A 27362-nucleotide genomic window follows, 5' to 3' on the forward strand; every position below is an offset into this window, starting at 1 on the left:
TTAAAATATTTTATAATTTTTAAATGCCTTATTTATTTACTTATTTACTGAGATGGAGTTTTGCTCTTGTTGCCCAGGTTGGAGTGCAATGGCACAATCTCAACTCACTGCAACCTCTGCCTCCCAGTTTCAAGCGATTCTTCTGCCTTGGCCTCACAAGGTAGCTGGAATTACAGACATGCACCACCATGCCTGGCTAAGTTTTGTATTTTTAGTAGAGACAGGGTTTCGCTATGTTGATCACGCTGTTCTCAAACTCCTGACCTCAGGTGATCCTGCCTCTGCTTCCCAAAGTGCTGAGATTACAGCTGTGAGTCACTGTACCCAGCCTACCTTAAATACTTAGGCATATGTATGTAGAGTCTGCATGATACATTTAGCACCTAGTTTTTGTGGATATTCTTATCACTGGAAATATAGCTGTGAACAAAATAAAGTACCTGCTCTATTCTAATGGTATGGATTCCTGGTCTCAAAGATATTAGTCTAGTAGGGGATACATTTGAAGTAGCAACATAAAATGCAATGTAAAGATACATAAAAATAAAATGCAGTATAAGTACAGAGTATATGGAAAATTGTGGAAAGGGAGGTAAGGCACCAACGCCTGAGACAGCTTCCTAGAAGAAAGGAGAAAGGACAAGGGGAGAGGGAAAGAGGAGAGAAGTGGGAGGGAAGCTGGAGGAGAACTCTCAAGCTAAGAGTAGGATATTTTAACCTAAAATAGCTTATTTTAGGGAATCAAGTATCTTACTATCCAAACAAGGATAGGTTAGCATTCTAATTTCTAAATAAGATATAAATGGATGATAAACTTGGAGAACAAAGTTCACATCATTCATCAACACAACATTAAATGTTTTTAATTTTTAAGTTCTCCCTTTCTTTGTGCAAATACATGCTGATGTTGTATATCAAATATATATAGTAGACATAGATACAAAAATATTTAGGATTCTAATTCATAGCAGTCTTAAGAATTAGCTAATAAAACGTGATGGGATCTTTTGTTACACCAGTGAAACCAGCAGGGATTCAAATGTTGTAAAATGAGTGTGAACTGCACGTGCATCCTCCTCCATGACTTGAGCTCTGCTTCCCACATAGTTGCCCTCCTAGAGGAACTCTCCTGCCATTAAGAGCCCAACTAGTAAACTCAAAGGAAAAAAATAAGACCCAAAGCTATACCACAGGCAGAATTCTCAGTCACTAGATAATTTCTTTTGTTATGAAATAGGAACATTCTGATGGAATAGCAATATGTTTGTGTTTAGGGCTGAGAGGAGTATGATGAAGACTGGATACCTAATATTGTAAACACATTTTCCAATTTTTAATAGCTCTAAATGAAATGGGATGTTTTTAATTGAGGGGGAGACAATAAGAAGTTTCTTCAGGCAGTAATTGTTTGTTTCCATATAGATTTATGTATTTCTTCAAAAGCCATGTCTTCCTGAAAATTAAAAGTCTATTAAATATTTTGGTAATGACTGACAATCATCCCCCCTACCCTGCTTTTTTAGTACAAATTCTTGCTAAATCTGGGAATGCAGTCGTCAGTTAGGCCTATGTTTCAAGGATGGCTCTTTCTTGTCATGTGTAGAAATACAACGGTTATGGCTTGCAGGTGGTGATTGATGGCAATGAGTTTGCCTTGATCTTTCCACATTGTCTTTCACCTTGACCGTCCTTTTGGCCAGGGTTTGCATGTGCCTGGGCTTGAGGACTCAGTCAATACATCATGGAGTAGGATATGAACATAGGTCTACTGACTGGCTCATAGGAAGACAGAAGTGCTAACTGACTCCTGAACATGTCTTCAGAAAAACAAAAGGAGATCCAGAAAACAAACACATTCTGCCTTCCCTTTAGCTCCTTCCTACCCATCTCTAACAAAGAAGTGCCTCTTTCTCCTGGGTGCAGTGGCTTCTTGCCTGAAATCCTAGCACTTTGGGAGGCTGAGGTGGGAGGATTGCTTGAGCCCAGGAGGTTGAGACCAGACTGGGCAATATTGTGACACCTCGCCTCTATAAAGAATTAGAAAATCAGCTAGGCATGAGTGGCACATGCCTGTAATCCCAGCTACTTGGGAGGCTGAGGTGGGAGGATTGCTTGAGCCCAGAAGGTTGAGGCTGCAGAGATCAAAGATTATACCACTCCACTCCAGACTGGATGATAGAGCACGACTCTGCAGAAAGAAAGAAAAGAAAAAGAAAGGAAGAAAGAAAGAAAAAGAGAGAGAGAGAGAGAGAAAGAAATGAAAGATAAAAATTGAGAAAGAGAAAAAGAGAAAGAGGGAGAGAGGAAGGAGGGTAGGAGGGAGGGAGAGAAGAAGGAAGGAAGGAAGGATGGAGGGAAGGAAGGAAGGAAGGAAGGAAGGAATCTCTCTCTCTTCCCCAAATTTTGGCTGAAACGTATGTCCTCTTGATTTCATCTCTTTGTTTTTTCTTAAGGACTCTGTTCCATCCATTCTCACCCACGCCTCATTCATACAATGTTGTGTCTTTCATTTATCCCTTTCCACTATTTCTTTCACCTCAGCCTAGAGAAAAGATTGGTAGACCTCCCATCAAGGGCTAGATGGTAAATATTTTTGGATACACAGGCCATATGGTCTCTGCCAGGACTATTTATCTCTATTTGTAGCTACAAAGCAACCATAGATAAAACATAAACAAATGGGTGTGACTGTGTTCCAATACAACTTTATTTTAAAAAAGATGTCACACTGGATTTGGCCTGCTAGATTTGACATAGTTTACTTACCCTTAGTCTAGGATAACAATCAGATTTGCCTCATATCCTTTAAAAAAATCCCTTGCCCCATCTTTGCTCCTTAACCTACAGCTCATCTTTCTTAAGTTGGTTATCAATAAGGAAAATCCTCGCATGCTTACCATCTCACTTTCTCACAGCCCCTTTCCTCCGTTACCAACTCACCATGGGTCTGATCCTGCCTTCCATTGATATTGCTCTCCTACAAATCACCTCTAGCCTGTTAATTGCCTGTTTTCTTTCCTAATCCTACTTGACTTCTCTAATGTATGTGCTACAATTAAACACTCTATATGAAAATGCTCACTTGTCTTTTGCAACAGCATGTTCTCTCTGCTTTATTTTTTCTCTTTGTACTCTGTAAATGTCCTTCCAATCCCCGTTGCCCACTCCTGAAAATAGGTATAACCCAAGAATTTCATTCTAATCTCATTCTACACATTTTCTTTTACTCTGTCTTCCATTACCATAGTTTCAATGAATTCCCATAGGCTTATGACTCTCAAACCTCCTTATAAAGCTTGGACTTCTCTTTCACTTCTCCAGCAGCCAGCCCATTGCTTGTATAAGCTAAAATCCTTGGAGTAGTTCTCCAAGGAGAGATAAAGTGTAGTGATTTGGGGGCACCTGATCAAGGTTGCAACTTTAGCTCTGGGCCAGCCTTAAGAAAGTTCCTTAGATTCAGGGAAGCCGTTTCATCACCTATAAAGGGTAATAACAATCCCTCCCTGGGCTATTTGAGGATTAAATGCAATATCCACCACAAACTATTAGTCAATGGACAGATATCTCCCAAATATTTATATTTTTACAATGATCTCCTTTAAATGCCGTCTTTCCTTTCCTTCATTCACCCAAATATAATTGATTTGCCCATCCTTTGACTCTACCTCTGAAATCTTTTGTGGATTTTTTTTTCCTTCCTCTTGCTTAAGTTTTTTTCTCCCCTCTGCTTCTAGTCTTTCTCCCCTCTAATTTGTCCTATATACTTTTATTATTGATACATTGCTTAAGAACAAATCAGAGCAGCACTTTATGTTGGCAGTGGGAGAAAGTACAACCATTCAGATCTCTTTGCAATCTGAATTCAAGTTTCATATGTACCTCTGTCCCCTCCCCCCATGCATAGACATATACTTCTGTCCTATCTTCTAAAACTATCAAACTACTCTGTTTCCAGCACTTGCATACTTGGCTTTATCGTGCTTTTGACCAACTTTGCCAAAGGCAGGAAACTTCCCCTCTCTCTATTCCAAATGGTGAAATTCCATTCAGTGTTCAAGATATACCTCAACTACTAGCTCCTCTAGATAGCCATCTCTCCCGATTAGATTTGGAACTGTTTTGTTTTTTACTAAATTTCCCCTAAAGATAGATTGTAAGCTCCATCAAGGACAGACCTGAACTTTTGGCAGGATTCTCACATAATCGTAGACACTTGGATTTATTAGAACATGACTGCCATTTGTCATTTTTTAAACAGTGTAGCCAACTGATTCTATTTGTTTTTTCTAGTGACAGTAAAAGCTATCCAGATTCAGAGTCAAGGTTGATGCTTTTGTATTCTAATTTTGAGATTTACAATATATTTTCTCTGTAACCTGTATTCTCATAATTGACAAACTACTTGAAAGCAGGAAGAAAGGAGGGAAGAGAAGAAGGGAACTCACTGGCCCATATGCCAAAGCCAAAGGTGAGTGATAGGGGATAGTAAGCCTTAAACAATTTAAAGTCTAGTAAAAGAAATTGAATGCTCAGGTTTCATTTTGACTTGTCTGTTTGCTTGTTTCATGGAAATATATGGAAGGAAGTTTGCTTAATCTTTTTTAGTTCAGGAATATGGCAGGTGATGAATTGAGCAAGGGATACGAATGGTAAGGCTCAAATTTGATATTGTAGGTCCTTGACAGTGTTAAGGATTAGTAAGCTCTAGGCCAGGTGCGGTGGCTCACGCCTGTAATCCCAGCACTTTGGGAGGCCGAGGCGAATGGATCACGAGGTCAGAAGATCAAGACTATCCTGGCCAAAATGGTAAAACGCCATCTGTACTAAAATATACAAAAATTAGCTGGGCATGGTGGCGCACGCCTGTAGTCCCAGCTACTCAGGAGGCTGAGGCAGGAGAATTGCTTGAACCCAGGAGGCGGAGGTTGCAGTGAGCCGAGAGAGCCTCTGTCAATGAAAGAAAAAGAAAAAGAAAGAAAGAAAGAAAAGAAAGAAAGAAAGAAAGAAAGAAAGAAAGAAAGAAAGAAAGAAAGAAAGAAAGAAAAGAAAAGAAAGAAAGAGAAAGGGATTAATAAGCTCTAATTTGTTTTGAGAAGAAACTTGAGTATATGACTTCTCTGTGTATTTAGACAGAAGTCTTAGTTGGCTAACATGTTGCCCATTACCATTACCATTAGCATTTTATCATGCCCAATTGGCCCATCCCTTGATTTAAATGATCATGTGTGTTTATGTGTTGTTTGTTCTTTGCACTAGAATCTTATTCATGCATATATTCATCCTCCTTAGCTTGTGTTTCTTAAGTTAGAAATTAAGACTGCACATTAAGTTGCAGATTCTGCCAACTATCTCTGTAACCCATGGTTAGATCCTGATAAAATAGCTGCTAACTAGGTGTTACTAGAAAGGTTCCAGGGTTGTTGGATGTCACGAAAGAAAGAATTCTGGGCGAGTCCATAGAGTAAAGAAGAAGCAGGTTTATTAAGAAAGCAAAGGAATAAAATATGCTTACTCCATAGGTAGAGCAGCAGTGTAAGCTATTCCACTGAGTATGCTTATGGTTATTTTTCAACTGAGTATACTTATAGTTATTTTTTGATCATATGCTAAACAAGGGGTGTATTATTCATGAGTTTTCTGGAAAAGGGTGGGCAATTTCTGGAACTAAGGGTTCCTCCCTTTTTTAGACCATATAGGTTAATTTCCCGTTGCCAAGGCATTTGTAAACTGTCCTGGCACTGGTGGGAGTGTCTCTTAGCATGCTAATGTATTATAATTAGTGTATAATGAGCAGTGAGGACTACCAGAGGTCACTTTCCTCACTGTCTTGGTTTTAGTGGGTTTTGGATGGCTTCTTTACTTCAACCTGTTTTATCAGCCAGGTCTTTATGACTTGTATCTTGTGCTGCCATCCTATCTCATCTTATGACTAAGAATGCCTAACCTCCTGGGAATGCAGCCTAGTAGGTCTCAGCCTTACCTTACCTAGCTCTTATGCCAGATGGAGCTGCTCTGTTTCAGACATCTCTGACATAGGTACTCAATTTCTAACTAAAATTTGTAACTAAAACTAAATTTATCCTTATGGAAATTTATTTTTAAAACCCACCAAAAATGATTTTTATATTGTTATTGTTACTATTATTATTTAACATCTTGAGGTCTTTTAGCTTTTGTAATAAAAGCAAACAAAGCATACCTTCTCTTTTGTAAAATATTCATAGATGATATAATTCATAAATAAGGTTATTTAAGATTATAAGAAGTCACTTCAAGGGCACTGAAGTGAACCCTCTTAGATTTTTGTTTGTTTTTTTAATAGTCTAGCTGTGAGTAACTTAAAGATGCAGGATATAGGTTTTCTAGTAGTTTAATCCACTGTTTTTTTTTTTTATTTATTTTGTGGTTCCTAATACAAATTTATTCAAGACTTAAAGAAACAGGAAGACATTTTGATCTGAAAGCTGTACCAATTCACAAGGGAATGAATTTGGTTTCTTCTCTACTTTGTAATTCAAAGAAGTGCATTCCAAAAACTCAGATGAAACAAGTCATTAATTTGACAGTCTTGGTTCTCATGGCCCTATTGATTCAAAAAGCTGAAAACAGTTATGGAGGCTTATTGGCTTCAATTAGGAGTCGTGAAGCTTGCCAGGTTAGAAGAAACAAAGATTGCATTGGGAGAGGAATCATTCAGTAACAGAATCCTTCTTAACATTTCATCATGAATGGGTATAAACTCTTTGCCTCTTGTTTTTTGTACTTTTTTATTTATTTATTCTCTTTATGGATCCATTTCAGAATGTTCAGAATCTCATTTTAAAACTGATTGTGTTATCTTTTGGGTTGCTTTTAGTAAGCAAAAAAATATTTATCTTACCATAGAGAGGTTTCATTTCATTACTACAAGCTAAAGAGCTTATTTAGTTATTCTCCAAAAAAAAAGTTCAATTTCTTCTGTATAATCATTATATATATAAGGATATGTCTCAAAGTATATTCTATTAATGGAATAATCAACATTTGAGATATATTTTATTAATGGAATAATCAACATAGTTTCTATAGATAATATACTTAGCACATGCATCATCTTGCATGGAAAAACTCTTGTCCTCAGAGGTATTTAATAGTGGTTTTTTCCCTTATCAATAAGAAACCTAGCTAACTCTCATGACCACCCTTAGTGCGTATAAATAATATATATCCACAATACTGTCCTTTAATGTTAAAAGCTTAGTAAATAGTGCTGCAAAAAAGGAAGAATCAGGGAGGAAAATGGTATTCACATTTTTAGCAATATCTAATAAAGCAATATAATGTTATTTATATCTGCTATTATGAAAAATTGACGTTTCTTTAGATGTTCCTTTCAGAATGTCTGTTTTCTTAAATGTTTTAACTTAGTGATAGAAATGCCATTTTTCCTCTTAATGATAAGAATATATTTATATCTGGGATACATTTTCATCTATAATCCAATGACTAGAAGACTTTTTTTTTTGAAGTGTGGGAATACTGATAAGGAAAGACTTGAAAGCTAATATCAGTTATCAGTCATAAAATATTTGGTTACTGTTTGTTAACAAATTCTCAGTTGAAAAACCTCTTGACTAAGTTGGCACTAGCCTAAAATTTGCTGTACAATGAGTATAATCCTGCTCCAATAGAAGATAACTGTATTTCCAAGTATATTTAAAATAGAAAAGAAAAAGATTATTGCAATAAATCTAACATCACAGCAACCAATTCACGGAGTTTAATTATGACACTACTAAATGTGAAAATCTATTCAGCGCTAGGAACACTTTTCACATTACATTCACGCTAAAGATTGGCTGTTAAGAGCTCATTACTGGTATTTTTCTAAAGAGTGGTTTATTAAACACAGTTACCTAATAAGCATCTTTGGTGGTGCAAATTGCTGAAAACAGTAATGAGTCTGATTAGACTTCATTTCAATTACGACAGCTTGTCTAGAAAAAAAAATATATATATATATATACACACACACACATATATGTGTGTGTGTGTGTGTGTGTGTATAATCTTTCCTTGATGCTTTGGAATCTAGCTATAAGACACTGCAGAGTTTAAAGCAGAAAAGCCACCTCTGTATTTCCTTTCCACAGCTCACTAATGAAGAGAGAATTGTCCAAGTCATCATCCAATTTACACACTGAAAAACTGGATGGACAAAGTGGAGTCACAATCATGTTTGCTTAAAAACAGCAAAGGCTGCCTTGACTAATATGTCTAAATAAGGTCACCTTTTGTGTCTCTCTGTTTTTTTTTTTTTTTTCTTCCTCTTCTTCTTAGGAACATAAAGCTATAAATGAGGTAGAGACTTAAAAATGATTCATTCCTATTTGGTTTGTGGAGGTTATTCTCCAGATTAATAGGCTCACCTTTCAATTATGGATCTTCTACTTAAAATCATAACAATACAGGGAGCTGTTGGACCATGCATGCTAATTATCAGACTAATTTTAAAAACATATATATCGGGTGGGAGAAAATAAAGGAAACAAAGCCTTATGAATGTGCACTAATATTTCATAAAAGCATAAGGGAATGTTCATTAGATGCCAAACTTGATTTTGATATTTTTAAAAGTGTGTTATTTAGCTGTATTTAACAGGTAACCTCCTATCAAATCATGTCGGAATATTACTACTCAAATTGGAAAAAAAAAAAAAACTGTTAATGTAAAAAGCCTTTAAGTGATTAAGCTGTCATTGCTGTCATTTGGGTATTCTAGTAACATTTTAATGCTTCTGGGAGCTACGGCCGGAATAGTGCAATCTACTATTTTATTCTATATTTTTAATAGGTTCTTTTTAGAGCATAATATTATTTGACATTGAACTGGATAAAATAATTTCTAAAGTAAAATATGAAAACAATGGCTGGGTGTAGAAGCACTAAATAAACAGAGGGCATAGTACAACATCCTCACCAGAAAAAACCTTTACAAGTTAGCTAAGTGATCATATAATGGCCAGAAGATCGAAAGTAAAACATAAACAAAATCACAGAACTCTTAGTAGGCATCCTGGTGTTTTTAAAAAAGATTTACATAAAAGGATACTGGTTCCAGGTATGTCAGTTCAATAATCAGAAATTTACTTTTAGACCTATGATTCACCATGAATTCTATTAATTGTTTATTTTATTTTAAAAGGAGAAAAATATTGCATAGAAAACACCAACATAATTCTATAGTAATAATAGGGGTGTTTTCCCATGTAACTCAGTTACATATTTTAAATTAATTATTTCCTTTTCATGTAAACCTAGACCTTACCAAAAATGGGTATTCAATTAAGGAAATCAGCATTTATCATATATTTTGAGATCACCAATAAGATTTGGAGTTTTATAAGTGTGGAATTTTTTTTAAGTTTTTGACTTGGTTTAAGCCACAAATAATAAATATATAGCCAAAGAAAACCTTAAATAATGTTCAGTTTTGATAAAAACATGATGTGCATCAGTTAGTTAAATAATTTAGAATACTCTTTGGTTTCTTGGATTATCAATAATAAAGCTAGTTAAAGCATAGATCAAGCTAGTAAAGCACAGATCATTTTTAGGATAAAAGCAGTTTTTAAAAATCTTTCTTCTCTCTGTCATTCTTTCTCTTATATTCTCTGTAGCCTTTCCACAACTGCAGTCATAGGCTTACATACACACATACCGGCACCTAGATTTGAGTGTTTTTGTATAGCCTACCTGTATTACTTCATGGTTCTAGATAGTTTTCCTGTTGCTTAGGGAATTTGTGTGCTGTGAAGAGGCTCACAGTTTAAAGAGGTAGCAGGGAAAAATTGACTTACTCATTTAATATAAACAATAAAACTAGCACACTTAAAATGAAATTTCTTTTAAATTATTTGCTAGTTTAAAAATGTGGCTAAGCTGGGTGTGGTGGCTCAAGCCTGTAATCCCAGCATTTTTGGGAAGCCAAAGTGGATAGGTGGGTTGAGTCCAGCAGTTTGAGACCACGCTGGGTAACATGGCGAAACCTCCTCTCTACCAAAAAATACAATAATTAGCCAGGTGTGTTAGCATGAGCCTATAGTCCCAGCTACTGTGAGGCTGAGGCTGGAGGGCAACCACTTGAGCCTGGGAGGTGGAGGTTGCAGTGAGCCAATATCGTGTCACCATGCTCCAGGATGGGTGACAGAGTTAGACCCTGTCTCAAATAATAACAATAATAATAACAAAATAATTTAAATGTGGCTGAAGAAAATCTGTCTTCTAAAATTATTAGCAAACACTTGTACTTATTGAAGAGGCCAGTAAAATAGTCATAATCATCAATAAGAAGTATAACATTTTAGAATACTTTAGACCATCTGGAAGTAACATCTTTAGGCCTTTAACTCTGCCGAAAACAATATTGAGAGCAACTTTTTTATTATTATTAAATTTATTTTATTTTTTTTTGAGACAGAGTCTTACTCTGTCACCCAGGCTGGGGTAGAGTAACATGATTCCAACTCACTGCAGCCTCTGTCTTCTGAGTTCAAGCGATTCTTGTGTCTCAGCCTCCCATGTAGCATCACAGGCATTCACCACCATGCTGGGCTAATTTTTTTAAAGAGCGACTTTAATTTTAGCTGCTCTATTAGAGACAAAGTAAGCCATGTTTATTGACGACAGAAGAGAATTGGATTGGAATTAGTTGGAGAATCATGAGCAAAAGAAGAGGGATCTGTATGTTGTTCATGTGATTAATACATACAGGACTGCATCAGCCATTTATTACATTCAGTCAAAGCCTAAATGTTTTTAACATAATGGCAATTTCCCTCATAACAGTAGATAAAATTGTGCAGAGTTGGGGTCTGAAGAAACAGTTTCTTTACTTGTTATCCCTTCTATTGTTTCCCATAGATTAGGTTGTTGGGCACCCTCTCCAGGACAGGAAATGCCACTTCCTTTGAAGATGCTAATATCCTCTCTCGTTTCTGCTCATTATGCAGCATTCTTTGTTTTTACAAATGGAAGAACCAACCGCACTAATGATTGGACTGTCATTCACACTGCACCTTAACAGTGTTCAGTTTATCTGGAAATCAGAGCATCCCAATTATAGGTGGTGCTCAAGTCTATTTCACCAGACTGTAGAAAGGGGTTGTGTGGGGAAAATGAAGAGATGGGGAAACTACTGCTATTGTGAAGAGCTCTTCACTTTTAATCCTGGGCTGTGTTGGTTGTATTCTAAAGCAGTTTATCTTCTTACAATATATTATTTGGCAAAAAGCAACACATAACCTACCAAAACTCATTTCATATGTAGCTTTTTCCACTACCTTCAGATCAAAGTTATTTTCTTCAGGCTGGACTAAATTATACACAGGTCCCAGGAGTGAAGGACACTGAATTAATGCACTATGTCACCCAGCCCTGACTATAGAATTTTTTTCAAAGTCCAAGACACTATTTTGCTATTGCATTAAAAATTAATGAATGAATTGCCAAAAAGAGAAAAATGCATAAATAACCTAAGCAAATTTTGTCTGGGCCTTGCATACTTTAGAGTCACCTAAAGCAAAGAGTTTTTAAGGAGAATGGTTAAAGAGTTTTATCCTTAATATGTGAATAACATTCTTATTTCTTTGTCTAATTATATGAAACTGCTCAATCTTAAATAAGCAGACTTATGTATCTATTTTGGCTTCTGTAAATTGTCTTTTTAGAGTATGGTTCCAGAGGAATACAGAAAAGTAGATGAATGCAAATTCCATTTTAAGCAACGCTTTAGGGTTCAGAAAATTTCTGAATTTGTTTATTGACCCTTTTCAGCCTGTGTGTTGGGCAAAGCATGAATAGAGTTCAGTTTAAATATAACTAAATTGGGCTTTGCATTTAGATACTTGAAATAGAACACACATACACGCGCACATATTTACAAAGAGCTGTATGTGCATGTAGTGGTTAGTATACCATTTTAGGATTGTGATTGACGAAATATACCAGCTGTGTCACAATTCAAGATTGGCATCATGCCAGATGTCTCTTAATTAAAAGTGCAAACATATTTTATATGACTAACAGTATTTTGAGAATCAACTGGAATAACCTCAGACTTTTAAGATGATGATAATTATTATCTCTGCAAAGGACTTTAAAAATTAAAGATTCAAAACACTTACAAAATGCATAATACTTTTGGGATTTGGAACTCTGTTTATGGATCAATCATACGGGCCGGATGCGATGAATCTAGCATGGGGCTCTCAGGTTGTGTTAACCCCATTTATCCCTGCATGCTACAGCTCACCTGTTATTTACACACATAAGAGGGCTGATACTGCAGAACGAGGGTAGTGCTCTGTTATGACACAGAACATACATATTCATTAGCCCCTGAAGTCCCTATGGACATATGTGGTATGTCCTGATGATCTAGGGGGAGGGTAGATGGCCTTAATGGATTGAAAAATGTATATGGAAAAAGGAAAGAGAGGGCACGAGAAATGAAAGGCTGCAAAGTAACAACTTTAAAGGTTAACTACAAAGTGCTATTTAAACTGATTATAAATTGTCTAAAATTCACAGAAGTAGCATAAACAAAATAACATTTTTTTAAATATGAAAAACTCAGCCCTTTTACCTCAGACTCTTTCCTTTACAATAGTTAATGACATGTGACACTTAGGAAGATTACGAGTAAGAATCATTTGTATATTTTAAATTGCGTGTACATACACCCTTATGTTCCTTCTGAATAACTTACCATAGAATATACACAGAGTTTTGGACACTTTTTTTAAAAAAAAACTTGGTTTTAGATTGTTATTCAAAAATTTTACACAGAAACATTTTTAAAAAACCCACCTCCTCACAGGAAACATAGATCTAAATTATAATTTTAAACTATGTGGATTTGTGTGTGAGTGTGATACTTACTTGTATACTTTAAGTATAGGATATTTAAGGAAAAAAGTACTTGTTTGAATTATGAGTATGATTTCCTGGGTTCCTTTAAATAATATAGTTTCTATTCTTATTATATAGTGAGTTTAGGTTCAGTGATCTAAACATAATATTTTTCATCAGCAGAATTTGCTTTGCATAAGTGCTTATGGATTCATTCTCATAATGCGAGCCATTTTCTTACATATTAAAAATAATGACCAATCAGACCCATGCATATCAAGTTTTATCCTCCATATGAAATATTGGCAAAAATAGTCACCATTACACTTGGTCATATTTGTTGAGTGAATATTTTCTTGCTTTGAATAAAATTTAATGTATCGTAGAGAACTCAATTCAGATCATAAGCTACCCACAACTTCAGTTTAAACACAGAGTATATATTCTTACCATCCTAGTCCAAGTCATGGTGCCTGTAACATTAAACACAGGCTTTCATTAAGCTCAAAGTAATGACAGTTAGATAACAGCATGTATTGCTTACCTAGATACTATCTACCCAGCAACGTTCTGTAGGAAATAAGAAGCATAACTTTGGAGTATGCTTCTTAAATAACCTTATAAAAGTTATACTAACACTCATGTATTTGACTAATAGGAGAAGCCTCACTCATTGTTAAATTAAGCTTTGGTTTGTGGTATCAAACATATACTACATTCAAAGGAGTACATTAGGAATGGTGAAAGTGGATAGGAAAATAGCAAAAAGTAATATCTGACAAATTAGAGCAAAGGGGGAAACGTTGAAACAGCATCTGGGACCAGTTTTTAAAAATACCATTCATTATTCCACACTATTGTACTATTGACACTGAATCAATAAGAAAATTATCAATTATTTCCCATGTGTTGTGTTGTAAGAGGGCAGGGAGGGTCTTTTATCATTAAAAAAAAACAATATTGGGGAATTTTTTTTAACTTTTAGACTTGTATAGTTTCTGGATTTCAAGAAAAGATACATAAGTGAAGAAACTGGAGCTTGAAGCTTTAACATGGAGTCCTAAATTTAAATGCCTGTGTGACCTGGTAGATGCCATTAAAATACCTGACATTTTCAGGGGGAGAGGAGCAACAGGACCAAGTGGAAAGGGCAGGATATGCACCAAGCGGGAAGCTGGTCCCCCGAATCAGACAGCTGTTGCCAGACAAGAATGAAGTGTTGTAAGATCTTGTCTGAAAAATGAGAAATATGGAAAGTTTTATTAATTTTTTTTTGAGACGGATCTTTTAAAACATAAAGTTGAGTGATTTTTAAAACCCTGCGCTGGCCACACAAAACACAGTTGTGGGGTATATGCTACCCTCAGGCTGTCAGGTTGCAATTTCTCTATAAGAGGATGAGGTATCTGAACTACGTTTACTAAGAACCATTTAGCCAGAAATGCCTTCATACTTTTTTTTAGCATTCCTTTATGCAAATAAGGTGGAATAGGGTGGGGGTGCTGCAAAAGGTATTACAATTTGGAGGCTTGAGGTGTGAAAATTTGATTTAAAGAGAAAAAAATTATTTGACAGCATTGTTACATAATTGGAATATCTCATTTTGAAACTGCAGGTTTTAAAATGAGTTTTAACAGTTTTAACTAGTTTTAAACCTCTAAGTGCTTTGTTTCTTAGTTTTGATCTCTAAAATGTTGAGTCACAGGAAACATAAAAGAATAAATAAAATACTTGAAAACATTTGGAATGTTGACACCTTTTTGACTAAGGCAAGTATGCTCCGTGTTTTGCTCAGAATGAGAGAATTTCTATATCTTTCTTGGAATCAACAGTCCCACTGGAAAATTTCCTTTTCAGTTGCTGTCCTGAAGTTGAAGGAAAACTGACTTATAAATTCTGGGAATGATTTTACTTTTTTTCTTTTCTGTCTAGCCAATGTTGTTTTGTTTTGTGTTTAATGCACTTCTGACCTTTTCAAAATAAAAGAATACTAAGAAATATTTGTGGAGCAGTTCACAGTTGGGAAGTGTTTTCATAAAATATTATTTGGGTTATCTTAATAGCAGTACAGCCAGGTAAATAGTACCATAATAATACACATATTACAGCTGAGTAAGTGAGTATGATGTGCTTAAGCAACTTAACCAAGATTAGAACAAATAAGTGATGGCGTAAGCAATGCTGCCAGTGGACTGAATGTACAGGCTGAAATTTCACCTGGGAAACAAAAGTCTAGAACCATCTTTATGTTCCTTTACTTCCTTTCTATCCCAATCTATCAATGGGTCCAAATAAAATACTATATTATGCAAAATAGTATCCAATCCTGTAAAACATCATTATAAGTGAAACGTCAATCTAAAAGTCAGAATGTCTGAATTGGTTAGGCCATTTTAAAGTTCTGTTAATCTTTAAAATCAGAATTTAATTTTGGAGAATTTAGGATGTGAAATTGGGAAAAAGAGAGCTGAAAAGGTTTCATCACCTTGTGACAAACGGATCCTCCTTTTTTGCATTGAACCACAATGCTTTGTATGTAGTTCAACTAAATTTAAAATTTGACAGCCCCTCTATTCCATTTAGTTTACACAGTCTTCTAATTTTGCTGCTCTAAAGATGGTACAAAATTAAGTAAAAACGACATGTAATTTCAGTGTGTCTTCCTCACTTTTTTCCCTTTCTGTTACTTGTAGATTTGATGCCATATATTTTAAAGCCAAGAATTATTGAGGAATGAGCTGAAAAAGTTTCCAGATCAAATGAGTTAGTACTAGTAATACTAGATAATGCTGTGTTGGCCTCTTGGCTTATGAGGTTGAGTTGACAGGGCTGCATTAGTCTTCTCAAACGTGTTATTTGGTCATCACTCCCCTTGAAGGATGATAAGAAGTAGATATTGCACAGGGCCATTTTGCAGTGCCAGGAGGTGTACAATTCTTCTCTCAGAAGGTTCTTCACTGCGTAGACCTATATTTTTAGCTAATGAATTTTCTACTCTCTACTGGGCATTTTCAATGCTCTATATGTTAGTTCTGCCATTGTGACCCAAGAGATGATGAATCTGTTGGGTCACAATGGCAGAACTAACATATAGCTGTAGAGTGTTATAATTACTTTACAGTATTTACCCCAGTAGTGATTGTTTTTCAGAGAAATGCTTGCTAATATTGTAATTTTTTAATATTAAAAAATAATGAAAGGGTCAGAGGTGCAATAGCTCAAATAAATTTAATAGGTATAGTAATGTCATGCAGGCCTATGTGACTGCTATGCATCTGTTTTAAAGCAGGTATACCCACCATGCCTGCAGGTGTTTGCCTCAGGTCCCTGCCCTTAGGAAGTATGAGAAAACATACAAGTGAAGGCAGAGCCCCTAGCAGCCAAAATTACCCTATGGGAACATTGTAAAAGGGAGCAACTATTTTAGACCTGAGGAACTGTTGAATAGCATGCGTATATAAGGGATGGGGTGGGTAGTGAGTGCCTCACATTGATATATCTAGGAATGTATGCTAAAAGTAGATTCTAATGACCTAACCTTTTATTTTAGTCTCAAAGTTGCTTTTATACCCTTCATTTTTTTCTATTACTCTTTACAATTTTGCAGCCATGGCAGAACTTTAGAGGAATCTATAGTTGTTTTGTTTCAAAACGAGTTAAAGAGCAAAATGGAAAAAGTAAAGCAACAAGGCAGTAACCGTTGAGTAATGAAACCTAAGTTATCAAATGGTCAGTAATGGTAAGAATGGCAAATGTTATCCGAACCATCCAGTTATATAGGAAATATAGATTTGTTCATTTATATATATATGGATTCATCCCATAACAATAAAATTTGAACAGAATTCTCAGATATTTACTGTAGTACCTGTCATTCCTGTGTAACCCTTAAATTATCTTAAAAGCAATTTTCTATTAGATTATGTAGTTTCAAAAAACCACATTGCATGATGAAATTTGCCAGCTGTATTAAGAATGTTCTGATCCTTTCCAAAACAAAACTTGATGTTTTGGAACAAGTCTTCAATCTTTAAAACTATTTTTCTTACTTTCCACTGTTTTCTGAAATTTTACTGTACCTATTTAAGCTATTTCAAAAAAACAGTGGGAGTTATTGTTCTAAAGTCATGTTTCTAATGTTAAAATAGTTTCTGAGACTCATCTCCATGTTCTGAAGAGAAACCATATGAGCTGTTTTTAAAACTCATCCCATTATTTGAGTGCCAAGTTAACTGACACAAATTTATTGCTTCTGACTCACGGATAACTGCAATGCGAGCAAACAAAGCAGGATTTTTCTCGTTGTTCAGAAAACATTTGACTCTGTGTTTTTGTTTCATTTCACATCAGAAATATCACCACCAATAAACACAATATCAATGACAAAAAAAAAATAAGTTTGGTTACCAGTTCCCAATTAGTGTTAAATTCAAGGAGCCAACAAAAAGGCTCTTCACTCTGAAGGCCAAGACAGTCTCCTGAACACTGGTTTCCTCGGCTCCTGCTAATACCAAGAATTAGTTTATGGTTAAATTAACTTATGCTTTCAAATAACATTAATGATTTCAAAGCACTGGATAAATTATCATGTTTCAGGGGATATGAATAAGTCTGTTCCCTTGTATTTAAACAAAACTCAATCTTGCCTTTTGCAGCCCTGCAAAAGTTATTGTTATTTAGTATGCATCCAGAAACAAACTTTCAATTATCTTGGTAAGCACATCCAAAAATAGCATTAGACTCAAAAGGCAATGGCATATTCAGTAATTGTTCCAAATAAATAATTTTGATAAATATCATCTTTGCTTAATTTTAGGTGAAAAATAAATCTTATGAAATTTAGTTTTGCTAGAGTTAAACTGCTGACATACTGTATGAAGTGGATAATCTATTTTATTTAAACTGTATGATGTTGTCTATTACAGTGATTATACCTTATTAAAATCATTTTTCATCTCTTTCATAAGTAATAAATTTACAAGAAAACATTATTTAAGTGAATACAGGTGGGGGTTCCCAATTCCTGTTTTTTAAAAAAAAAAAATTAGGCAGTTTCATGTTAAAGAGCATATTTCTTCCTAATGTTTGTTATGTATGTTTATGAACTTATGCTGACAATGGCTTAGCTCAGCAAACTGAAAGGAAGCCATCCTTTAACTTACGTGTGCGTGCGTTTGTGTGTGTCCTGGTAAGTTCCATTGCCCGTACTTCTAAATTATTTGTTGAGCCCTTTAAGAATTTTTTTCATGTTTTTCTGTATCAATCTACTCAAATTTATACTTATAGCATATGTGGGTTCTTATTTTCTCTATTCTGTATTTTAATAACATTTTAGAGAAAAAAACATAATAGAAGTTTCCTAGAAATAATTTACAGGACTAATGAATTTGTAGGTCTTTTAGATAGTTCTATATTACAGCCACATTAATATTCTCTCCTTTTTATAAGGCTTGAAGTAAATCCCATGACACTAGAAGAATTTAGATACTGATTACTTGCGATTGGTTCCTGGTGATTTGCTCTTCATAATTTCCAGTTGAATTTAATGAAAGTATGATTCCTGAAATGCTGCTTCATTAAAATTGCATCTTTTCCCCTTTAAGTGTGGTTTCGGTCATTTCACCCATTTTGTGGTATGTTTTTCTCCCCCTTAAAAAGTAATGATTGAGAAAGCAGAAATAATTAAGAATACCACTTTAGTTCTTCCTAGAACTCACACTCAGGGTTTATCTGAGTGAAATTATGCAAGCTGCATTTCATCAGGATTTTATAATACTATTTTCTCATTTGATGAGATTATTTAATAATAAATAAGTTTTAAAACAGAAATATGAATATTTGGGGGTAGTTGAGGGAATCTGAAGAAAGAATTGTTGCATGTACAAGAGAAGTGAGGTCTTTAGAATTTTTACTTAAAAAAAATATATATATATATAAAGGTTGATTAAGTTACACTGTGCAGCATTCAGACTTAATTTAACTGAGTTGTGATTTGCAAATGAATATCTACATGGATCCTTTTAAAAAATCAAAATGCAAATGAGTACAATTGCAGTAAAATATATTTGCAAATGAATCCTGTTGCTTTATTCATTTATTGTGTAATTACTGCAATCCTTCCCACCTTGTTTTCAGTATTTCTTAATCATTAAGTCGGAAGCATGACAGCAGTGCCAGCCCTGGCATGATTCTCTTTGACTAAAACCTTGTAAATTAACACAATTAGCACAGCATCATCCTGCTAATTAACTTCCAGTGTCTGGTGCAGTGGTTTTGCAAACAAGGAAGAGGGAGTCAGAAGGGAATCAACATGCCATTCTGTTACCAAACTGTGTGCTATGTTAGAGTTTAGCTCAGTAAGTCAAAGCCGGCCATGTCAGAAGCCAGAGTCAGGGAATGAAGAGCCACAGAGCTTGTAGGAGGAGCACAGAAGAGGGTAGAAGCTGACAAAATAGACTGTAGTAGTTCAGAAGGGGATTGATGCCATCGATGCTTCATGTAGACCATGCCTTCTCCTCATCAAGGCATCTCTGGCAGAGGGCACAAGACAATTTGCAAAATTGACTTTGGGTAATACAAAAAAGATGAAGGAGGGCTGCTTAACATAGCTGTACCAGAATAGGAAGTGTTAAACCAAGCAGAGATTAGACTGGGTACGAGTCCTCTTCTGTAACTAACTCTATGTGAGACCTCGAGGGTGCATGATAAATCGCTTTGGGCCCTGGTTTCCTAATCTGTGAAATAAAGTAATTTCTAAAGTCTCTTTGCAATTTAAAATTCAAATTATTCTGACTACCTAGTATTTTTTTTTCTTAAATGAGAAAATACTCATTTTATAGTTTGCTACCTAGTCAACATTGCTTCACTTAGTAACCCAGCAGATGATAGAATTACCCAGATCATCTATCTAGTTGTACTCGTTAGTGTATGCCCTACATGGTGTCCTATAGAAATTGAAAGTGTTAGAATCCAGAATCCATTCTTATCTTCCTTTTCCCCTCGGTTTCCTTTTTTTCTTTCTTTCTCTCTCTCTCTCTCTTTCTCTCTCTCTCATATATATATATCACACACACACACACACACACACACACTACCATCTTAGTACCTTGCAGGCTATAACGGGAGGGGGGATTATAAGAGAAGGAGAGAATGCTGGAAGACCGACAGACAAGTGATGCTTGTTTTTTTTTTCAGAGACTCAACAACAGAACTGAGAGGCAGAAAGGAGCCAGTTGTAATTCATACCGAGTTGTAGGCTTTGTGCGATGAAAGCGATGGAGCGCTGCCTGGGAGATTGCTTTGCTGCACTCCACGAAGCAGATTTGAAACTGTCGTGGACCACTTTAGATGAGAGTTGGATTATGGAATGACCTGCTATGTCTGTGTCATATTGTTCTGCGCAGGGAGCATTATACTGTGCTAACTAGGTGTAGTACCAAATAAGAGAGGTATCCTAGATGTGATCTGTCAGCTGTGTCTCATTTTTATATTGCTTAAAATGTAAAACAGAAACTGTGATGTGAACAGACAGAATAACTAGACATTGTACATGTTAATACTGGCATGTGTAAGATATTTAAAATGTTTACTTATTTTATTGTAAGAACCTATGATTGAATTCTAATTTGACTGGACTGTGTGTGTACATATATATATATATATATATATATATATATATGATTGTGTGTGTGTGCAGTAAGTAAGCTGATGTGCTTGACAGAAATAGATTGACTTATTACTTAAAAATGCAAAGTATATAGGTAACTACAGAGTTACCTTTTAAACTCAGTGTAGTTTTTTAAACAGAGCTGAAGTTTAATCCATTTTAAAGAGTACCTATTATTGGGGTCATAATAGGTATTATAAGCAGTGTAGAGCTTTTAGAGTATGCATATCATTAATGGAAAATTATAGGTAACAAAAGAAGTTGGGGAGAAAGCTTTAAGAGTTCTGATGACTGTCTAAGTAAATCAACTTTTTTCCCCCCAAAATCCTTAGGCTTGAAGATGCAGTGGACGCCAGAGCATGCCCAGTGGCCAGAACAGCACTTTGACATCACCTCAACCACTCGGTCTCCTGCCCACAAAGTCGAAGCCTACAGAGGTCATTTGCAGCGCACCTATCAGTATGCCTGGGCGAATGATGACATATCTGCTCTGACTGCATCCAACCTACTAAAAAAATATGCAGAGAAGTATTCCGGCATTTTGGAAGGTCCCGTGGACCGACCTGTACTCAGCAACTATTCGGATGCACCATCAGGGCTGGTGAACGGTCGGAAAAATGAAAGTGAACCCTGGCAGCCTTCCTTGAATTCAGAAGCTGTTTATCCCATGAACTGTGTTCCGGATGTTATCACTGCCAGCAAAGCTGGAGTCAGTTCAGCCCTCCCTCCAACAGATGTCTCTGCAAGTATAGGGAGCTCTCCTGGGGTAGCCAGCAACCTGACAGAACCTAGTTACTCAAGTAGTACCTGTGGAAGCCACACTGTACCTAGTCTTCATGCAGGGCTCCCATCTCAGGAATATGCCCCAGGATACAATGGATCATATTTACATTCTACTTACAGTAGCCAGCCAGCACCTGCACTTCCTTCACCTCATCCATCTCCTTTGCATAGCTCTGGGCTACTACAGCCCCCGCCACCACCTCCTCCACCACCAGCCTTGGTCCCAGGCTACAATGGGACTTCTAACCTCTCCAGTTACAGCTATCCGTCTGCTAGCTATCCTCCTCAGACTGCTGTGGGGTCTGGGTACAGCCCTGGTGGGGCACCGCCTCCACCTTCAGCATACCTGCCTTCAGGAATTCCTGCTCCCACTCCCCTACCCCCCACCACTGTTCCTGGCTACACCTACCAGGGCCATGGTTTGACACCTATTGCACCATCGGCTCTGACAAACAGTTCGGCAAGTTCTCTCAAAAGGAAAGCTTTCTATATGGCAGGGCAAGGAGAAATGGACTCCAGTTATGGAAATTACAGCTATGGCCAACAGAGATCTACACAGAGTCCTATGTACAGAATGCCCGACAACAGCATTTCAAACACAAATCGGGGGAATGGCTTTGACAGAAGTGCTGAAACATCATCCTTAGCATTTAAGCCAACGAAGCAGCTAATGTCCTCTGAACAGCAAAGGAAATTCAGCAGCCAGTCCAGTAGGGCTCTGACCCCTCCTTCCTACAGTACTGCTAAAAATTCATTGGGATCAAGATCCAGTGAATCCTTTGGGAAGTACACATCGCCAGTAATGAGTGAGCATGGGGACGAGCACAGGCAGCTCCTCTCTCACACAATGCAAGGCCCTGGACTCCGTGCAGCTACCTCATCCAACCACTCTGTGGACGAGCAACTGAAGAATACTGACACGCACCTCATTGACCTGGTAACCAATGAGATTATCACCCAAGGACCTCCAGTGGACTGGAACGACATTGCTGGTCTCGACCTGGTGAAGGCTGTCATTAAAGAGGAGGTTTTATGGCCAGTGTTGAGGTCAGACGCATTCAGTGGACTGACGGCCTTACCTCGAAGCATCCTTTTATTTGGACCTCGGGGGACAGGCAAGACATTATTGGGCAGATGCATCGCTAGTCAGCTGGGGGCCACATTTTTCAAAATTGCCGGTTCTGGACTAGTTGCCAAGTGGTTAGGAGAAGGAGAGAAAATTATCCATGCCTCTTTTCTTGTGGCCAGGTGTCGCCAGCCCTCAGTGATTTTTGTTAGTGACATTGACATGCTTCTCTCCTCTCAAGTGAGTGAGGAACACAGTCCAGTCAGTCGGATGAGAACCGAATTTCTGATGCAACTGGACACTGTACTAACTTCGGCTGAGGACCAAATCGTAGTAATTTGTGCCACCAGTAAACCAGAAGAAATAGATGAATCTCTTCGGAGGTACTTCATGAAACGACTTTTAATCCCACTTCCTGACAGCACAGCGAGGCACCAGATAATAGTACAACTGCTCTCACAGCACAATTACTGTCTCAATGACAAGGAGTTTGCACTGCTCGTCCAGCGCACAGAAGGCTTTTCTGGACTAGACGTAGCTCATTTGTGTCAGGAAGCAGTGGTGGGCCCCCTCCATGCCATGCCAGCCACAGACCTTTCAGCCATTATGCCCAGCCAGTTGAGGCCAGTTACATATCAAGACTTTGAAAATGCTTTCTGCAAGATTCAGCCTAGCATATCTCAAAAGGAGCTTGATATGTATGTTGAATGGAACAAAATGTTTGGTTGCAGTCAGTGATAACTTCTTTAGAAAAAAAAATGTAATGAATGTTGGCACACACACATAAAACCTGCTATATAGGGAATAGAGCCCCTTTCCAGTAGTGTTTAAATTGCAAAGGGTACTGGGGAAGATGATGATTAAGTTGCATCTTTAGAGTCAGGGTAGGTTTGGAGGAAAAGTGCATCAAATGAGAGCTTCTGATTTGAAAGCCCCAGATGACAGAAAGCATATGTGGATGCTCAGTTCTGTTCAAGCTAGACAACACTCACCAAGGAGCAAGGTGCAAGTGTGTTGATTTCAGAAGGACATGAACCTCGTGTGTTGATTCCATTCTGCTGTTCTCGAGATTTAGTTGCTGTCAAGTGCCTGGAGTGGTGCTTTATTTTTTGTTTGCCTCACAATTACATTGGTGGCATGTGCTAATATAAAGAGCTTTAACTTCAAACATTATCGGACTAAAGAGATGAACAGTTGTGTTACGACAGAAAACCAGATTTTTGCCATTTTAAGAGCAACAGTATTCCTCAATCCTGTCTGTTCTGCAGTATTAAGCTAAGAACAGGTAAAACAGGGTAACGGTAATCTGGACCTTAATTTCTGCAGTTCATTTCTTTTAATGTTCTTGTCTGCAAAAACTCAGGAAAGTGATTGTGATTTGTACAGTACCTCAAAGGAATGTGTTGAAAGCACTATGTACTGCTGAGAGTAATAGGATAGGCTTCAATGTTACTTTATATTAAAATGTATGTTTACCTCAACAATTGGAAAATAGCAAGGAAAATTACTTTGAATGTATCCAGAAAAATACTGAAGTGTGATACAACGGCATATTTACAGTTTAAAGTAGAAATGGAAGGATTTTTTCTAAGTTCTTTTACTAATTATGGGAAACTAACCAGAGCAGAATAATTCTTTATGTCAATAACTGCAAGAGTTCTTAGTACATTGCTCCTTGATAATTAAGTGAAAATGTTCTTAAAAGGTACACTGGTTAATTGAAAGCTACTTATTCGGTTTGTGTTAGTGTCTAGACCAGTCAGCCACAAGACCTGTTTAGGACCCTGAAAGTCACAGTACGTACGAACTATGACTGCCTTTTTACTGCATAGGTGGTAGTGGTGGTGGTGGTGGTAGTGATGGTGGTGGTGGTAGTTTGCAAGTTATCTCTTAAAACTGCTGGGAATGGTGTCATTCTATTCACTAATCTAGCTTATAGACTTGCCATGCTATTTGATAGAATGCAGAGGATAGCAATCAAAACAAACACATAAATAAAAACCAACCAACCAACTTATACGCATATATATATCCACAGAGAACCTCTACATCCCCTCCCCGTCTTTTTGACTCCACTCTTGTCAGTGCAATTTTGCTTCTCATTTTGAAATCTGGGCTGTAGTGCTCCTGCTTTATTTCTACCTCAGTTTTGTTACATTTCTCTAGGAAAGTAAAGTAGAAAATTGGAAGTGGACACACACACACTGCAGTGTAGCTTGGTAAACAGGTTACTTTGTTTTCTTCCATCTTTCACCATAAATTTAGTTTACAAAAACATCAGCATGTATGCTTGTCTCCACCTCAGTCTATGACCCCCTCAACCCATGTCATAACTGGCATTTTTCTTAATTTCCTATTTTTCTACTGTTCTCTGTCAAGTTGTTCTTTGTATCCTTTAATGCTTTATGTGCAACTTTTCAGTGATAGCCGGCTGATGTTTGGCAATGCTTCTGAACAGTCAGTGCAGGCTGGAGCTTTCCACAGCCACTGCCCGTGCATAAGCAGAACAGCCTGGCCTTTTGAATGTATTTTGCTGGTTTTTTCCCCCTTTCCTTTTTTAGTTTAGAGATGCAGTAACAAAACTGTTGCAAAGCACTGGCATTTTATGTATTCAGTAAATAAGTGATGTACATTTTTTTAAAAAAATTAAATAAATGCAATGAGAAGCCCCAAGAAAGGTCTTTCTGTTTTTTTCTTTCAAAAGTTTTTACTAATCTTATCCACAATGTCCAATTCTCTGAAACACTTAACATAGAGAAAGCTAATAAGAGATTTCATATTTCTGAAATTTTATGATGCTTGAACTTTACTCCCCCTTTTTATTTTTTATGTTGCTAAAAAACTGAGCAAATGAACCAGAATTTAATTTACTATGACATTCTGTCAATTAAAACTGTGCTTAAATATAAATATTCCATATTAAAAAGCAGTGCCTTTCATTAAGGATACAAAAAATAATACTTAAATATGTCCTCCTCTGCTTTTCACAAGTGGATAAATGCTACAATTGTGTTCTGGGTCTACCCTGCGCATCCCTTGTAGGGAAATTCTAATATCCACATTAACTTGAATGTTCATATTGATCTCACTGACAAGTTTACTTTTGCACAGTGCTGACCTATTTTCTGACTTTTAGACATTACATTTCATTTCCGCCAACATGCTGTGTTCACTTGAAAGCGTCTGGCAAGTTTTGACAAACCCAGTCTTATTTAGACAACTTTGGAAAATCCAATATTGACCCACATTTTTTGTGACTAGTAAGATTTAATGCCAAATATATGACTGCACTATTGTGTTTTACGCTCATTTATAAAACTGAAAATTAATTGAAGTCATACATCTTGGCTTTTAGCTTTAAATGGCTTAAAAATTAGAGCTTTGAGTGACTTAAAAATTAGTTTGAGATACGAGTGGTCAAGAATCCATGTATTTAGGCAGAAGCTGAAGTCTTGTGTGATTTTCATTTAGCCTCATGAAATCCAAGATTTGATCTCTTAGGAAATTGGGCATGTTGAAGAAATGAAGATCTGTTGGAGGAGATAAGGCTGACCTTTGAGTAGATAGTGCTCTCCTGTGGTTCTTTGATTCTGCATGGCAGCATTATGAGCTCTTCTATAGACTAGCTTAATAATGAGCTCTATTCTGACCATCCATTCTGGAACTTGGAGTGGGGGTGGGGTACCACAGCCCCAGAAGTGAATGTGTACAGTCGGTGATAATACAACTGAGTAATCAGGCTTCATACTCTTGGCCTCTTTTTGACTGCTAAGAATTTGGAGAAGGCTATTAATGAAGGTAAGGTAATGAGCCAGTCCAAATCCCTCACTGTCTGGCTAAGAGATTGAGCCATTCCACTTTACAGCCCCTAATTCCCTTCTTCCCAACTGCAGTAACATTTCCAACAGTGAAAAAAAGGAAGTGAAGGAAATCACTTCAGTACTGGGATCAATAGAAACTCAAGAGGTAGTTCATAATGACCTTATATGTGACACAAATGGAAATACTCTACACTTCTGGCATGCTTCTCCCCCAAATATTTAGAACATTAGTGACAATATGAAAAACTTTGCTGACTGAGCTGATCAATGGAATGTGAAGGCAGTATACTTTAAGGCTATTTACTTTCACACGGAATGTTTATCTATTAGTCAGTTTGTATTCTACTCAAATGCAGATAGACGGGTATAATGTTTTCTTGTGCATTTGAAACCTATCAAGGAGAAAATAAACCATTCCACTAAAATACATAGGCCAAACACCATCTGGGCAAGTGATAAAAGCTATCCAGAGGCTATGCTATGTAAAATAGCAAGGTCAATTTACATGGGTTGCATAGTACTTGGCTATGCAGTTTTCAAAAGAACACATCCAAAAAAAAAAAAAAAAAAAATCCAAATTAGTTCCTATAATAGGTCTTTGTAAATTTAAATATATTTGTGGGTTGGAAAATATGTTTTAGAGACGTTTAGAATTTCTTTCTCTAAAAACGTATCCAACTCCAAGCAGAAAGAGACTTCTGTAATCCCATTCTCATGTTTCTTAGGAAGAATTGGGTAGCATGACCATTGAATCTGTATTTTGCAAGTGAAAGGGACGCAGTTTGTTGAACTATTGAGGCCACTAAAGTAAAGTTCTAATATATATATATATATATAATTAGTGTGTGTGTTTGTATGTGTGTATGTGTGTGTGTTCTTTCATCACCACCTATTTGAACTTTAAAACAAGCATCTACTTTTTATTATTCAGAAGCAACATTTTACTTCCTCTCTTCATATGTGCAGAGATACACATGATCATTTTACAATTCAAAGTGTTTTGTTTTTTTTTTATTTTGAAATGTAAAGCCTTCAGTTGTTGAATCACCTGCCGATTTTTGTATGAAGCACATTAACAAACCTGGAGCTGTTAGTATTTCAGAATTCACAACCAGCTGTACTTGTGACTAACCAA

The 27362-nt window shown here is 36.6% G+C and overlaps 1 protein-coding gene across 4 annotated transcripts in view; it reads left to right on the plus strand.

The window, feature by feature from the left end:
• FIGN (fidgetin, microtubule severing factor) overlaps positions 1 to 27362 on the plus strand; it is a 137289-nt gene that overhangs the window by 107247 nt on the left and 2680 nt on the right. For 2 of the 4 annotated variants that reach the window (XM_002749386.6, XM_078329116.1), the window contains one exon: positions 20890 to 27362. This exon is cut by the window's right edge and continues 2680 nt beyond it. In XM_002749386.6, coding sequence (XP_002749432.3) covers positions 20890 to 23144 — 2255 coding nt within the window. In that variant the 3' untranslated portion in view covers positions 23145 to 27362. Of the gene's footprint in view, positions 1 to 20085; positions 20340 to 20889 lie in introns of all 4 variants that reach the window. The other 2 variants (XM_078329115.1, XM_078329114.1) reach the window with 2 other exon arrangements.

Source organism: Callithrix jacchus, chromosome 6 (assembly GCF_049354715.1).
Source record: "Callithrix jacchus isolate 240 chromosome 6, calJac240_pri, whole genome shotgun sequence".
Classification (NCBI taxonomy): Eukaryota; Metazoa; Chordata; class Mammalia; order Primates; family Cebidae; genus Callithrix; species Callithrix jacchus.